This window comes from Panicum virgatum, chromosome 9K, assembly GCF_016808335.1.
Source record: "Panicum virgatum strain AP13 chromosome 9K, P.virgatum_v5, whole genome shotgun sequence".
NCBI classification, from domain to species: domain Eukaryota; kingdom Viridiplantae; phylum Streptophyta; class Magnoliopsida; order Poales; family Poaceae; genus Panicum; species Panicum virgatum.
Genome location: NC_053144.1, coordinates 18,809,747 through 18,826,575, shown reverse-complemented (window position 1 = coordinate 18,826,575; position 16,829 = coordinate 18,809,747). Strand labels below are relative to the sequence as shown.

Here is a 16,829-nt window from a genome sequence, read left to right as displayed (position 1 = left end):
TCTTTTTTTTGAACTGCTTTCATTTTGTTGTTGTTTTCTGTCCGTTCTGAACTTCTGATCTTCAAATTGGGCTCAGTGAGGCATTGGGCTCGGCACGGGCATCTTTGTGCTTGAGAGGCCTACGAAAGGCCCAAACAGTCATGGGCTGTCAGCCCCGTCATGTTAAATGCAGAACAGCAGAAGTTGTGTGTGTTCACGATCACACTCGCTGAGTCGCGGGCCGGTGGCGCTGCTGCTGGTGGCTTTGCCAGTTTTCTGCCCCGCCGCGCTCGCCGGAATCGGATGCGTGACAGCCCAGCCGGCAGCTCGGCGCCACTGCGCGACATGCTGGACGCTGAACAGTTCTCAACGGTGTGGCCTGTGGGGTTTTTTTACAGAGGGCACTCGCTCGATTATTATTTTTAATAATAACTATATATTTATTATTTTTATCTCGCGATTTTTTTATTTGTATCACTTTTGCCCACGTGGCACACGGTCAGCAAGGTGACATGAAATGTCTTGATTGCCCCTGCTCAACTTTTCTAACAGCTGAAACCCGCAGCTTCTCTCACTGACAGGTGGGTCACACCCGTCAGCTTCATCTCTCACCTCTGGTCGCTCGTCAGCGCCGCCGCGTCGGCGTAGAGGAGCCGCACCTACCGCGCCCTCTCCGGCGCCAGTGATGATGCCCGCAATAAATCACCAGACGCACGGCACACACTGAGGGAGGACCTGGACCCCCACACTCGCGCGCACTAGCTAGTTTTTCTTCCGCTATAAAAATGGGCATCGAATCATCGATGATGGATGGAGCCACACCATCTTATCAATCCCGTGAACCTCGATGATTGCTTCTAGCTAGCTAGCTAGGTGCCGCCTCGCTCGCCCTACTGCACGAGCACGGCGGCCGCCAGCACGCCGCCATGGCGGGCGCCGCGGCGGAGCGGAAGGCGAGGGTGGCGGAGCTGACGCTGCGGGCGCTCCTCTGCGGGCGGCGGAGTGGAAGGTGAGGGTGGCGGAGCTGGCGCTGCGGGCGCTCCTCTGCGGGCGGCGGAGTGGAAGGTGAGGGTGGCCGCCGGGTACAGCCGTCTGCAGGCGGCGCGGTGCTACTGCTGCTGCGGCGGCCCCCAGCTGATGGCGCATCGCCGCCGGGCCCTGGCCGGGTGCGTCTTTTCCTGCGACTAGGCGCTGGCGTACGCGGTGCTGGCGGCGCTGCAGGCGTCGGTCATCGCCAAGCGCGATCTGGCCGGAGGTGGGAGACGAAGCTGACGGGTGTGGCCCACCTGACAGTGACGGGTGTGGCCCATCTAACAGTGAGAAGAAGCTGCGGGATCTAACTGTAGGAATAAGAGAGAAGTTGAGCAGGGACGGTCAAGATATTTCACGTCACCCTGCGGACCGTATTCTACCGTTTCGTGATGACATCAGCGTTCACCCAACCGGTGGGAACCGGTCCGGTTTACCAGTCAAACTAGTCCGGTTCCGATTTGGGTCGATATCAAATCGGCTCAAATTAAAAATTCAAATTTAAATTTGAAAAAAATAAAAAATTCCCAAAAAATTCCTAAAACACTTCAAGGTGCGACGAATATAATGGTGTCAAATTTTCTGAAAAATTCATCTGTTTAACATACTTTTAGGGCATTTAAAGTTAAAACAAAAAAGGAAAAAAATGAGACGGCCCATTAAAGCCCACTTGGTAAACCAATCAAACCGGCCGGTAAACCGGTCAAACCGGCCGGTATACCGGGCCAAACCGGTTACACATGTCATTTTAAATTTGGATTTGAATTCAGACCGGTCAAACCGGCCGGTAAACCGGTCTAGCCGGTCGGTATACCGGTACGAACCAGTTGAACTGAGTTTTTTGAATTCAAATTTGAATTTGACTGGTTTCTACCGGTAACCGGTCAAACCGGTCCGGTAAACCGGAACCGGAGTGCTCCGGTTTGGGGTGTCCGGTTGGGAAAAAAACCCTAGCTGACATAGCGTGGCACGTAGACAAAAGTAGTAGAAATGAAGGAGTCGCGAGATAAAAATGATAAATATATAGTATTATTTTAAGAGTAGTAATCGAGTCGAGTGCTAGTGCGTTCATTATTAGGTCGTGTTTAGTTTCCAAACCAAAAATTTTTAGTTGTCAAATCAACAGTTTGATCAGATGTCAGAGGACTTTTCGGACACTAATTAAAAAACTAATTTCAGAACTCACTTGGGAACCGCGAGACGAATCTTTTGAGGACTTTGACCGCATCATTAGCACAAGTGGGTTGCTGTAACACTTATGGCTAATTATGCACTAATTAGGTTCAAAAGATTCATCTCGCCGTGTATATCCAAACTGTGTAATTAGTTTTGTTGTTTAACTACATTTAGTACTTCATACACGTGTTCAAAGATAGAGGCACAAATTTCGAGTTGAAATTTTTGGGAACTAAACGCGCCATTATAATGGTAAAGATGTAAAAATTCCGTGCCAAATATTATCCAGGCCGTCGAAAGCGAAGCTATGGATTCCCACGGGAGTAAATGGCAGGTGAGGCCGCGAGGGGATGTCAGCAGCAAGGCCAGGCCACGAGCTGGCTGTGCCCGTGCTCACCACCGAGGAGCAGCGCAAAAAAAATGGCGCTCGCCGCCGCCCTTTCTTCACTCCGCCGCCTGCCGGCCACGCCGCCGCAGTCGCGGTCTCCGCCCCCGGCCTCCCGCCTGCGCTCGCGCCCTCCGCGCGAGCCCCGTCTCCGCCAGCCCCTCGTCGCCGCGTCGGCGGCGGCCACGGCCCCGCTCTCTGCTTCGGCTTCCCCCGTACGTACTCCGCGAGCGCCTCCCCCTCTTGCAAAAAAAAAAAAACAAACCCCGAAGTGTTCTCTGACGCTCTCTGGTTTCGCAGGAGGACAAGGAGCGGAGGAAGCACGAGCTGCTGCGCGCGGTTCAGGAAACGCGGCGCGGATTCGCAGCGGGGCCCGACCAGCGCGCCGCCATCGAGGAGGCCGTCGTACGTACGAGGCCTGCTGCTTATACTCTAGAGTCATCCTGTACTCACGCGTCGTGGCGCCGTTTGTGAAACAGCGACGGGGTTCGATTTGATTTTGGTACGTCATGTTTAGGTGGCCGTGGAGGAGCTCGCCGCCGGGGAGGGGGCGCCGCTTGATCTCGCGGCGCTCGACGGCACCTGGAGGCTATGCTACACCTCGGCGTCGGACGTGCTCGTGCTGTTTGAGGCGGCCGAGAGGCTCCCACTCCTACAGGTATCTTAGCGCATTACCCAATCTCGCCTAGTTCCTCGTTGCAATCGGATGCCTAGTTGCCTGCTAAGAGGAATCACCTAGCAATCAATTGGATTTGCCGTTACATTTGAGATCAACTGGACTACTGGAGACATTGGGAACTTCCACATTTTTGAATGTTTGATACTGAGGAATGCTTGCTGAAAAGTGCCTTTTAAGTTCAGTTCCGTTCACTTTATACTGTCTCTCGACAGGTTGAACACTTGAGCTATTGGAGATGATGAGTTTCCACTGCTCGTATATCATTATCAACAAGATGCTTTCTCTGTATAGTGCATTTGACCCATTACTGTTTATTACCTGTGTGTTTATGCAATCGTTTTGAGTAATTTGGAGGGAAGTGTTGGAAGCCTTGTGACAAGGGTTGTGTTTTTTTTTTGGATCTATTAATGCAGGTGGGGCAAATCTACCAGAAATTCGAGTGCAAAGATCAGTCAGATGGTGGAATTGTGAGGAATGTTGTACGGTGGAGCATCGAGAACTTGCTAGAGGTAAACCTTGTATGCGTGTTGTGCCTCTTGGCATATCGAAAAACTTGGAATCGTAAGTCATTATTACACCGGTGTTCGGTTGATTGCGAATGAGATCAGAGCTGTAGCTGGAATTGCAACAGTTGCAAAATTGTGTCGTTTGAAACTATGAATGTTATGTACTATGCAGTCAAAATGTTAAAAGGGTGGTTCCCTTGTTATCTTTTCAGTTTCTTTCATGTTTGATTCTTTTAGAAATCATTATAGGACCAAGAAGGTGCAACACTGATGGTCTCTGCAAAATTTGTTGTCCTGTCTAAGCGCAACATCTTTCTTCAATTTGAGGAGGTAATATTCCTTTTTGAAAATATCTAATTATGATTATCTAATAAAAAAGTTGCAGTGGAAAGATTTGGCATTTACATGGCGAGATATTTAGTCTGCTATGTTAAAAAAAAAAAGAGCACACATATGAGGCATTGGGTACTGGCTTGCTAGGTAGCATAGTATCAATTCATACATTGCCAGTAAGTATTCTCCACAATTCAATTCACATGCAAGATGATGCTAAATGCTATATAAGAAGACAACATGTCACTGGTAGACCGAGACTGACTAGATGATGCGTACAAGTCATTTGCAATATTGGGCCATTTTTGCATTATCATTTGCTCTCCTTCCTAGTTTTCGTTGACCATTAAGCTTTTGGGGAGGTTTGAGTAAGTGCTGACCTTTGATGTGGCTATTGATTTCCCTGTTCTGCGATGCCTAAACTTTTGGCACTTGTCTCCTGACCTGAACTCATTGTTTCAACCCTTTAGCTTTCTTGAGTAGAAGAGATTCTGCCCTCTTTTGTTGCAGAAAAAGAAAATACATCTTCATTTTCATTTGTAACCGTGTTTTTTTTTACTTTTAGTTGCTAATTTGAACTACGATCCATTGTTTCCCAGGTTGCTGTTGAAAATATTAAGATAAGTGAGCAGCTTCAAGCACTAATAGCTCCTGCTATACTTCCTCGGTCATTTTTGAGCCTTCAGGTAAGCCAGCCTTTCAGTTTATGTCCAATAAGTTACTGTTAACTTGCATATTATCATTAATTTCACTGTATATTATTTTCTTATACTTGGTCATTGAAAATTACCGGCATATATAGGTTTCATTGGTTCCCATTATACAGTAGATTCTGTAGTTTTGAGAGCTGCTGGTTACCACAGCATGCAACATGTCATCATTGGTTCCCATTATAAGAGATGTTGCCGTTTTTTATCATCTATTATTGGACAAGTATACCAGGTTTAAATGTTGCAATCCTAAATTCTTCAGAAAGGAACCTTTCTTTTATTTATTTTTGTACCGGGCTTGTTCATGCAGATATTGCAGTTCCTTAAAACCTTTCGAGCTCAAGTTCCTGTTAGTGGTCCTGAAAGGTACTTTTCCATTCTAACAAATTTTCCTCTCATGTTCCCTGCCTTTGGTATTTATCAAACTGAATTGAATGTCAGACGTTCACCTGGAGGACTATATTATCTTTCTTACCTTGACCGTGATATGCTGTTGGGTCGTTCGGTTGATGGTGGGGGAGTATTTATTTTCAGTAGAGCTCAACCTCTCTTATGAAGGTCTTCTGATAACCAAGAGAGTATCATCTAACAACATGGCAGCTGTATTTCAGTTTTCCCACTTGCAAGAGGTATATACCTTTCATGGAAAATTGGCAATCTACATGAGTTGTTTATTAGACATATGAATATGTAACTACAGCCTCATTCTCGTATTATAAGAGATTACCATGCTCTATTTTGATTTTAAGAGATTACATGCAACACGTTTTTTTTTTGTACACCAATTGTGGTGAAAGCTGGCTGTGGATGCCAAAGGCTTCCTGAAATAGTTCTATTTCTACTTCATTTGATTGTTGTATGATTACTGAAACTGTACCTACAGAATTGAACATTTCAATCAGTAAAACCAATGTTCCTTGTATTCTACTCGAAGACATTGACTTTTTTGTGGTATCTGAGATCGAATTTCACCTTATTTCCTAACTTTGTTATACTATACTATGAGATTATCATTTTATTAGAGTACATTTACCGATTGATCTAGTTATATGTTTTTCATCAGTCCAATCCTCACAGTTTCCCTTTCCAAACACAAATTTAAGAGAGAGAGAGAGAGAGAGAGAGAAAAGGATAGCAATTTGTAAACTCACGCACTATAATTTAGTTTGGTTTCCCCAGTTCAGTTGATTTAGACTCAGAGCACTACCACCCCTGCCTGCAACCTTCTTTGTTTTTTTTTTCCATGCTGTCTCCAGAGACCCTTGTTTAGATCAAGGTTGTTCAGAGTCATGGACCATAACACAGAACAGTTGTTAGTTAGGCAGCAAGTTTCTTTGCTGAAATTGTGGCAGTGGCAGCTGATTAGGTTCTAATGGAAAGTAGGATGTCATGTTTCCTGGATTGATTCATGACTGTACATGGTCATAACTACACCTCAAAAATTGCACTTGCACAAGCTTGGGACTGGGAATTGAGCAAATCCACTTTGGCTCAACTGTACTTATGCTACACACCTGTAGCACACAAGGCTTTGGGCTTTACATGCTATTAAACCATGTTGCTCCTACTTCAGAGTTTAGAGTCTGCTGTGCGTAATTGAGTAAAGTATAGTTGATTGGTTTTATTTTTTGAATTTACACTTTGTCACATCTTCTATGGAAAGCCCTAGGTCAGTTTTGTTTTGTTGCGCTAATATATGGGAATATTCTTTTTCCAGTGTCAGGATATTCTTTCCTTATGCTTGTAGAGACACTTTTGTTATGGCAATCTCATATTGATATGATGCTTTCCTGGTAAGTGCATGTGGCCATCCCTACACTACATGGTTTTTGTTGTGGTGGGGCCTCAGACTTGCTGTGTCTTGTTTCGGATTCTACACCAAAGTTGCTGGCCCCCCTTTGAACTTTCCTACGCTAACTATATCCCAGACCCCAGGATGAACTTGCAACATTGAATTGGTTTTTTACTCTGCTTAACTTTTAGATTTCTGGACAAATTTTTCTTTTAAGTCCTGTTGAAGATTTGCTTACCAGTTTCCTGACTTTCCTTGATAGCTTGGACAGGAAGAGGCAATCCAATCAGACCATGTATAATAACTGAAGCAATGTATATTTGAATCTACTCGAAACCTTGGTGGCAATTTGGGGTTCTATCTCACTATCTTACACACACCATTGTTATTATTTAATTATTTTTCAGAAATACCATGTTGAAATGTAAACTCTGGTAGCTGAACTGCTTAGTGTTTGATGAACTTTGAAGTAGTTTATCGGATTTGATGGCAGCTTTTTTTATTGAGATAGGTAGGCTTTACATAGTGCCAGCTTTTTTTTTTATTGAGATACTGTTTCATGATTCAGTTGATATTCTTTCTCTAGTATCTGCTTTCTTGCCATTATGATATACAGTTGGCATGTCTCTTAATGCCGAATGCCTTTTAATGCTGAATGTGGCAGCAGGCGCAGTCGTTTTCCATCTAAATGTATGAAGAAGCGGATTCAGAAGTCATTGTTAAGAAATGTCGCCCGTGTGCTGTGTCACCTACAGGGACTTGGTCCTCATTATCCTTCAACCCAGCCACGCACATCACCCTCGTATCGTTCGGTCGAATCGTGTGCACAAATTGTTTCGGGAGAAATGATTGATGCAAACGTGAAGAACTTTCCTGCTCTTGTGAGTCGTGATCCAGCTTTCTCGGAAAATCCGGTCCCTGCTAGCTCATACTTCTGTGAAGAACTCTGATCCGGTTGTGGCAATAAAGTCAATTGAATTGTTCTATACTCTAGTATCATTGGTACCCTGTAAATTATTCTTTCATTTTATCTTCTTATTTTCGTCAGCCGTAACTTTTGTTGAACTCTAGTTATGGTAGTTCCTTTTATCTAATTTTCGTCAGCTGTTACTTTCGTAAGTTGTAACTGATGATTAAACATGAAAGCGGCACATCTGCCCCCGCCACCCCAGCCCCACCCACAGAGTAATAAGATGTTCTAGTTTTTGAACCTTGCATATAAGCTTTTGCCTAACATCCTAGTCATCTTGCTGATGTTGGGGCATTCTTGGCTGTTCAACTTAACTTGTATCACTTTTCTACTGGCTGAGTTGGGGGCCATCAAAGACTGCAAAGAAGATTACTTGAAGGCTTTTCTTTTCATGATTAGAAATGGAGGGCAAAGAGCCAAATCATTCTGGTTCCATTTTATAAAAAAAATAGAACCAGCAATAACCTTGTATACATCTCAAGCTAATTTACAACCCTCTACACGTCACACACCAATCGCCGTCGTGTTAAGAAGAAGAACAACAACAAGAACAAATCATTCACAACTTTACACGATCACCAGCTTGCCGGTGAGATGCTGTACCGGTGATGCCGCTGGATCACATCACATCAATCCCTTGCCCGCGACGCCGGCGGCGATCCCGGAGCCGGAGCCGGAGGGCCTGCGGACCACGGCGTCGGCGAAGGCGAGCCTCTCGGAGAGCGCCCTGACGCGCTCCTGGTACTCGATGGCCTGCGTCACGGCCTCGGCCTCCAGCTCGCCGAGCTGCACGCACAGCCGCTCCTCGGCCTCCTCGGCCACGGCCAGCCGCGCCAGCGCCGCCTCCAGCTCCCGCCGCAGCCGCTCCTCCCTCGCCGCCGCCTCCGCCACCGCCCTCTCCAGCTCGGCGTTCCTCCGCCTCATCTCCTCCTCCTCCCGCCCCGCGTCCGCGGACACTGCCTTCCTCGCGAACATGGCCGTGCTGGGCACAAGCACAACAATGTACACACAGACACAGCTGGATCCTCGAGGCTCAAGCTTGCTCTTCAAGGCTTTCAGAGTTGGGGTTGGTTTGGAGCCTTGGACGCCTGGATCTCTCTTTATATAGGCGGGAACGGCAAAGCGAAGAAGGACGAAGCAGGGGTGATCAGTGAGTGACGACGGGAAGGTGTCCGGGTTCAATGAACCGATCCGGGCGGCCGGGCACAGCGATGCTGCGTACATGGTGACGACGGCAACGACCGCGGCCGAGGCTTTTTATTTCCCCTACGCCTCTCTCTCCCCCACCTCGCCTTTTTTGTCGTCTGGATTCATTTCGGGAGGCGGCAAGCAGGCGGATCGGTGAGCGCGACCGGATACTGAGACGAACGCTGGGCGCGATCCAAACGGTTTCTGAATTCACCACCACAAGCCGCGTCTTTGTTTCATTGACGCGCAGCGATGGTTTGAACTTTGAAGAGACGAATGAATAGTCCACGTTAATTTGTGGTGTCAAATTGGAATAAAAGTAAGGAACGGGATGGACTTTCTTCTCGACTTTTAGATGGACTTTTTTCTGTGTCGAACCTTGGTTTGTGAACTGCTGTAATTTCGTTACCACCAGTAATGAAATCAGGGGCATACCCCGCGTTGGAAAAAAAATAAAAGATGGACTTTTTTCTTCTATGATTCTAGTCCGCCAGTTGAAAAGTAATAAGTGGCTGGATTTACTTTTCGGGTGTAATTTGTAAACGATGGCGAAATTTGTCCCCGCGTAATTCATGAGAATTACTTTGCTAATTGGGGGAAGAGGAAAACAATACTTATCGTACGTACGAATTAGTATTCTGGTACCATGGAATGGATCTTATCCTCCGGTTAAGTTATTCACGAACATGACTTATTATGGTGTAGGAAAAGGATGCGAAAACAGTTCTTTTCGTCGCAGGAAATATTTTGGGATTAGAGGTCTTATTATTCTCCAATTAAGTTGCTATTTTCACCGAATAGAAAAAAAATTGAGAGCGATAAGCCGGTTGGGTCGTAGTCGTAGTAGCTCGTATGCAATACAGCGATGCTTTTTGACGCTGGAGCGTGAAAGATCAAAGATGACGGGACGACGGGTGCGACCGTGCGAGCGTGACAGGAAGGGGAAACCCGCACATTCATCTTTCTCAGCGTAGCTCGTCCAGCAACAAAATAAAGCGTGCCCGACTACCTTTCCACTAATCATAGATGACTCTAGTCTAAACCAGGGGTCTTGATCACGGGGTAGCGCATCATCAATTATGATTATCAGCTTATTTGATCAACGAAAAAGTCATCATGATGTCCAATCTTGCGTCCTGCTCATCATAGCTCGTACAAACCTACCTCTCACGTATATAGTTGTTATATGTCTATTAATAAACTGGGGGCACCAATCAAAACCTGCATGCTGTGGTCAAAAAATATGTTTGGATATGGTTCACTGTTATCTTATCTACTATCAACAATGACCTGAAAACCACCCTGTGCCGCGTGGAACATGATCGGTCAGGGTACCCCCGACAAGGTTAGGGACTTTGTTTAGTTGCGGTCTGTAAAATTTTTGAAATGATTTTTTTTCATATTTAAAGTATTAAATATAGACTAATTACAAAACTAATTACAGAACTCGTCTGTAAACTACGAGATGAATTTATTAAGACTAATTAATCCGTCATCAGCATATGTTTACTGTAGCAATTTAATGTCTGGTCATGATCTCATTAGGCTCATTAGATTCGTCTCGTAATTTACCAGCAAATTATATAATTAGTTTTTTTATTTTGTCTAGATTTAATACTCCATACATATAAGATACTTATTCGATATGATAGTATTATAATTTTAAATTTTGCAACTAAACAAGGTCTAGATTTGCTGTGATTGCTAATCTCTCTTTTTTCTAATAGAGGCAGCTGATAGCAAGGTTTCAATGGTGAATAGACGGTGTTCTGTGGTGTGTTCGGAAAAAAGAAACTGCCACGAGCAGTGACGCCACCCCCTGTCCGCCGCGTCTCAAGCTCGCTCCTCACGGCGCCGGCTCTTCCGACGCTGGCAGGGTCGCCGACTCGTCGGTTCCACGCCTCGGCGCCTCCCCGCGCGATGGCGATCTGCAGCTACCTCCCCCGGCCCCCGCCACTCGCGCGCGACATGCGGGCCCGCTCGCTGCGGCGGCTTCGCCGCCCTGTTCATCCTCCTCCTGCTCTGCGCCTCTCCGGCGGGACACTTCAGCGACGGGCTCGAGATTTTTTTTTACGCCTCTCATCTGAGTACAATTATAGTATTTATTCATACTCGTACACACATACTCACTCTACACATGCACACCTTACACCACTACACATGTACAAACAACCTTACAACTACACTCAGAAACAAAGAACGCGTTCTTTTTTAGATCACCGAATGATTCCGTTGACGACGAACACGTTGTATTTTCTATATGGCTCCATGCGTGAGAGACACTGAGATTTATTAGGGTCACACCCCGGTGAGAGGCGCTCGAAATTACTTTTGTTTTGAGACAAGACCTGACGTTACTCGACTCATGGCCGGCCACCGTCGTCGTCCCGGCTAGAAATTATGGTGCTCTAGACCAGCGCTGGACGGGGTAGGTTTCCTTGACGATCTGGGACGATTCGGTCCGACGCCAGAATCACTTTTGGCCAGATTAAAACATAATTTAAAATAATTTGCATCATCATTGGACAGAGGCAAATAAATAAAAGAACTAAATAATTCATAAATAAACTTTGCATCATTGTTGGATAGAAACAAAATAACTTAGCATAATGAATGCAGCGGAAAATTTAACTTTGCATTACCGTTGGGCAGAAGTAAAATAAACTTAAATTTAAACTAAGCATCTCATGACAATTATTTAATAACAATGTTGGTCGGAAATTAAATAAAAGCTCAAAATAAACTTAAACAATTCTGAATAAACTTCAACTTGATTTCATTTACCCAAAAAAGTAACTCATAATTTTCAGTGTAATCATGCTCAAAATAAAATTCGCAAAGTGCTCATACGAATTTAGAAACTAAATACACTGAAATTGCAACTCAGAAATGAATAAATGGATTAAAAGGAGAAATTGGGAAGGGGCCTAAAGCTTATTAGGCTCAAAGCCGGAAAACCGACGAGCAGGCCGCCGAACCGGCCCGGTAGCGTGCCCCTGTCTCCTTCCGCCTTGACTGGGAGCCTGACAGCCTCAGGCTGGGCCGGCAAAGTGGCCCAGCTCGGCTCCAAACCAGGCCCCTCGAAAACCCTTGATCCGACGGTCAAGATTCAATTTCGGGGGTATAAAAAAAGGAACTAACCCAGGAACCCAAGACGGTCCTTCTTTCCCTCTCCCCTCCTCTCCGCAGCAGCCGCCGGTGGCCGGTGCGCCGCCGCCATCCTCATGCCTCCTGGATGGCGCCCCGCCGTGGGACGGTGGGAGCTTCTGTGTCCCACGCGACCTTATGGCGGTTACCGCGCGTTCGCCTGTTTCTTTTGCCCTTCTTCATACGATACCTAGCGATTTTTCGTCCTATTTTACTGTATTTTTCTCTATACTTTATACTATTTCATCTCGAAGGAGAAGAGAGCCTCAACGAGCAATGATTCAGGCAGCCCCTTTGTCCGATTCCAATGGCAATGGAGGTGTTGCGTTGCTCGGAGAACAAATCTTCTGCTCTTCAGATCAGCTGAGGTAGTGAGGTGGGAGTTCGCCTCCCCTCGTTGAGGCTGGTCTAGTAGTCTTTAAGAACAACTGCTTCTCTACCTCTCAATCCTTCTTTTGCTCTTCAATCGAATCCCTTTTTTCTTGCTATTGAGATTTAAACGATTAGCTCGTATTTGTCGAGGATGGATCGATAGGTTCACAGCAGTAAACAATTTCAACGCCAAAATAAAGTTCTATGCGTTGCAGTGGACACTGGTATATCTTTTAAAGATCAGTCTTGAACACTGGTAAAGTTCTAACCAAAATCTAAAATTGAACGCAGTATAAAAAGAGTGAACACTGGCGCTGGATCGATAGCAAGATCTAAATGACGCCATCCAACGAGAAATGATTCAGGCAACCCCTTTGTCCGATCTCAATGGCAATCGAGGTGTTGCGTTTCTCGGAGAAGAAATCTTTTGATCTTCAGATTAGCTGAGAGGGGAGTTCAACTTTCCTCGTTGAGGCTCGTCTAGTAAGTCTTAAGAACATGTTTCGATTACGATAAAAACAAATAATTTGCAAAAAACAAAACTGCAAATACTATTATCTGAATCAAGCATTGATATTTCCCTTTGAATCTTATTTTGCCTTAGCCTCAGTAAAAAGGCAGTGCAGAAACATCGAAGTTTGAAATCAGAGGGGTACACTGCATTTGTTACATCTTACCCAATCGGTAACTGAAATTGTGAACACAGTACAGAAAGCAATCAAATGCTTTAAACATTACAGTCTAGCTGGATACTATAACATTGCAATCTGTAATTGGATATAACTGAACATTATTACCAATAGCATGAACATGGATCAACAGCAAATCTAATGATGACATGGCGGTGGTGTCGGGCGCAATGGCCGACGCCGAGTCCACTGCCGGACGCCATGTCGATGATGTGACGGTGGCGGTGGTGGGGGAGAGGTCCTGTGTGGTTGACGACGGTGCATGGCCTGGCTAGATTTCGGTGCTGGCGGTGCCCTCGCCGTCCTCCCCAGCACAGCAACCGACCATGCCCCGATGAACAGAGCAGCCAGTGTAGCGAGGCCGGCGAAGAGCTTGAACAGTCTCATGGTGGCTATGAACGTTTGCTCTCGGGTGATCTGCTGAGCTGAATTTATACTGAGGCCATATTTGGTTACCCATCAAATCAAGATTGCACAAAAAGACGAATGTCCGCATGGAGTATTAAATGAAGTCTATTTGCAAAACTTTTTTAGGAATGAGTGTAAATTTTCGAGACGAATCTAATGAGCCAAGTTTCATTATTATTGGCTACAGTGATGCTACAGTAACCGTGCTCAATCATCCTCTAATCATGCGGTCAAAGACCTCATTAACTAGAGCAACTGCTACAGTACCATAGTTGTGAAGGTAATTTCGTAATTAGACTTTATTTAATATCCCTAATTAGTGGTCAAAGCATCGTTTCTCTCTCATCAAAACATTTTCACCCCTCATCAAAACATGGCCTGAAACTTAGGCCTCTGACACAAGGTTCCGTCTCAAAACTTCAGTCAGAGGCCTCTTGAGATCTGAACAACACATGGATGCCATCAATGAGTTCTTGGCCCTTTTTTTTTCATGTTTCTCAAAATGGCTAGAATAATGGAATGGCAGAGATGCTAAGCAGGCAGGGTGTATTGGCAGTGCTAATTCATGTCCTCAAATCTTCAATGAGGCTGGTCGAGTTCATCTTGCGGATGCGCAATCACAAGGATTTGCTAGTTTTCCCAGTTTGGACCAGGGAGTCAAGATCTAAAAAAATTACTTGTTCATCAATTTCTCCGTAGAGACGTAGCACAACAATTTGTCTGAGGCTAACTTAGTAGTCCGAGGAACATCTGTATTTCTCTGGTTTTCTCTTCTCGAGTCAAATCTTCACAGTTTGACCACAGAATTGAAATGATTTATTTGAACAATGTAGTACACTGCATTCTAGACTAATATATGAAATTGGTATTGCAGAAGGGAACATATTTAGGTACAAACTAATTTTTCGTGCAAACCGTGCAAATTTCAATATGGTTCACCGGATTAACATCCAAAACACACTGCCAGTGGCGGCGACACGACGGCAGCGGCGACCTGAGACGGAGGACCAAAGGACGATGGAGCTTGAGCGCGGCCATTGCGGCCGAGAATGGTGGCTCATCCAGGCGACGTGGTGTGAGCTCTATTTTATACTGACAAATTGGACGGGTGACGTCTGGTTCACCTAAATAAAATATCTATTTCACACTGTGTTGCTACACATTGTGGACTGATCAAAGAAGTTGAATGACAAACGAAGCTATGTTAGAAATCATAACATATCTGGGCACAAGAGTGTAAGACTAGACTAGTTGCTGGGAGCTGGATGAAACTGCAAAGATCTAATGGTGGCACGGTAATGGTGCTGGTGGTGGCGAAGGTTGCAATGGCTGCACATCCCGCGGAGGATACGGCAGCGGTGGCCGAGGCAGTGACCGTACGCCGGGCCGATCATGACGATGACGACGTGGTGCCGTTGGCGGTGGCGGAGGCGGCGGCTGTATTGGTTTCGCCATGCTCCTGCTCCGGCCAGGCTGCGGCGCTGGCGGTCGCCTCATCACCGGCCTCGCCCGTACAGCGACTGGCCACGGCACATTTGCGGCGGAGAGGGCGATCAGGATGGCGAGGAGCTTGAGCAGCCTCATGCTGGCTGCTGAGAATTAAGTGAGAAGCTCTGCACTCGGTGATCTTGGGAGCTATGGATTTATACTGAAATTTGGGTGGTTGACTTGGACCTGTTTAGGAGATCACACATGGATGTAATCAATGAGCTCTTGGCTGGGCTTGCGCAGGTCAACGGTTCCAGCGTTTGTTCAGTGATGATTCCGAGGTCTTTGTGCGTTGAAAATGGCTGTCATCCGCGGAGACAGCTTCAGCTTGCCAAGCAGTACCCTGGAAATTTCCTCCGAACGCCAGCTGTAGGTAATGGAAAGCCAGAGATGCAGAGCAAGATGGAAATATGTCAGTTCTTTATTGATGATTTTCTGCTGAAGTTGCAGCTAATTAGTATACATAAAAAATGATCCATGGACAATGGGAGTTTCATTTGCCTATTGGAAAAATGGAAACTACACTCTGAAGATCCCATGAGGCCATGAACAGCAACGGAGTCACAACTTAATCACGTACCCCATCTAGCAAAACCTGATGCCTAGCCCATCTCATTCTCAAACATGTCAGCTTGTTGCCATGTCAAAACCCGCAGAAGTGGTCGTGGCACCCCTTCCACTAGTAAGATCGTACAGTATAAGCGCAAACGCCACAGCCCATTCCTTGGTCAGGTTTCTGGATCGCAAATCGGATGCAAGGTTGCGCTGTTACTGACAAAAGTGTCATTTATTCAGAAAAAAATCTGTCTGTTTTCAGGACAGTTTTCACAGCTCCAGTAATCTAACAGAAAACAGTTTAGTGCATACTGCAGTCTGCAGAGCAGTTGGAACAAACCAATACACACATTTTTTGTATTGCAATCGTAACACAAGACCATTCTACTTGAATATCATAGGCTAACTGAGCACGAGAGTTCAGACTTATTAGTTGGATGAACAGAAAGGTCTACTACGGTGATGGTGTTGGAGGGTGCCACGGCCGCGCTGATCACGATACGGTGGCGACGGTGGCCGACGCAGTGACTGCACGCTCTGCCGATCGCGATGACGCGACGGCGTTGGCAGTGGCGGTGGAGGAGGCAGATCCGGCGGCAGGTCGGGCGTTTGCCTCTTCGCACGCCGGTTCGCCTGCGGTGCTGGCGGCGCCATGGCCTCCCTCCCCATTACACCGACCGGCGACAGCACGCTCGTGGTGGACAGAGCGGCCAGGATGGCAAAGACGGCGAGCAGCTTGAGCAGCCTCATCGCGGCCAAAGAACGGTTGCTCACCGGCGACGTGATGAGTGGTATTTATACTGAAAGTCTGAAACTTGGAGGATTCACATGGATTGATCGCAAATCCGAGGTTTCTCTGTGCTGAAATGACTCTTTTTTTTTGAACAATATGTGCGGCGAAAATGCTGGCCCACCGACAAAGGCAAATGAGACAAACAACACGACGATTGCACACGTGGAAATTAAGTGAAAAAAATTTAAAAGAAACAAAGAAAAAAATGTGTCTGGAGCTGGAGAATCTTCTGTGGCCTGTGGGGTGACTGGTATGTGGGGAGTCTTGGCAACTTCCCCCACCAAACGCCATGACCAGCAAGACCCAATAATGGCGGCACGGTGGCGGTCACGGCGTTGGAGGGCGCCAGGGCGGCGCCGGAGGAGGATACTGCGGCGGCGGCCTGCGTACCGACCGCACGCCGTGGCGATGGTGGTGACGGCGATGCGCCCGCGGCGGCGGCCTATGACGTGGGAACACGTACATGAGCTGGGCCGGGTTCGGACCCGGCGGCCTCGCCAGTACAGCAGCAGCTGGCCATGTCAAGCTTGCGGTGGAGAGAGCGATCAGGACGGCGAGAAGCTTGATGAGCGGGCTCATGGTGGCCAAGAACGTTTGTTCTCGGCGATCTGGCCACCTGAATTTATAAAC

The 16,829-nt window shown here is 46.5% G+C and overlaps 2 protein-coding genes and 2 non-coding genes across 6 annotated transcripts; 3 read left to right on the top strand and 1 right to left on the bottom strand.

Annotated features, from left to right (window-relative positions):
- Positions 1-103: 103 nt before the first annotated feature.
- LOC120650549 (probable plastid-lipid-associated protein 10, chloroplastic) lies at positions 104-7,708 on the top strand. 3 transcript variants are annotated; one of them, XM_039927714.1, is made up of 9 exons: positions 104-351; positions 2,474-2,784; positions 2,870-2,978; positions 3,087-3,227; positions 3,662-3,757; positions 4,004-4,084; positions 4,687-4,773; positions 5,108-5,163; positions 7,257-7,708. In XM_039927714.1, the coding sequence occupies exons 1-9, from the start codon at positions 160-162 to the stop codon at positions 7,537-7,539; spliced, it is 1,356 nt and encodes a 451-aa protein (XP_039783648.1). In that variant the 5' UTR covers positions 104-159; the 3' UTR covers positions 7,540-7,708. The 3 variants fall into 3 exon arrangements, with proteins under 3 accessions (XP_039783648.1, XP_039783650.1, XP_039783649.1); XM_039927716.1 differs by lacking the exons at positions 104-351; positions 7,257-7,708 and adding an exon at positions 5,239-5,730 and having other exon boundaries at positions 2,870-2,974; XM_039927715.1 differs by lacking the exon at positions 104-351 and having other exon boundaries at positions 2,506-2,784; positions 2,870-2,974.
- A 220-nt stretch (positions 7,709-7,928) lies between these two features.
- On the bottom strand, positions 7,929-8,798 carry LOC120650550. Its single transcript, XM_039927717.1, has one exon. It carries the CDS (start codon positions 8,781-8,783, stop codon positions 8,184-8,186), a length of 600 nt encoding a protein of 199 aa, XP_039783651.1. The 5' UTR covers positions 8,784-8,798; the 3' UTR covers positions 7,929-8,183.
- A 3,379-nt stretch (positions 8,799-12,177) lies between these two features.
- LOC120653096 lies at positions 12,178-12,323 on the top strand. The gene has a single exon (XR_005666781.1). It is a non-coding gene; the product is annotated as a small nucleolar RNA snoR77 (small nucleolar RNA).
- A 306-nt stretch (positions 12,324-12,629) lies between these two features.
- Positions 12,630-12,767, top strand: LOC120653097. Its single transcript, XR_005666782.1, has one exon. It is a non-coding gene; the product is annotated as a small nucleolar RNA snoR77 (small nucleolar RNA).
- The last annotated feature ends 4,062 nt before the right edge of the window (positions 12,768-16,829 follow it).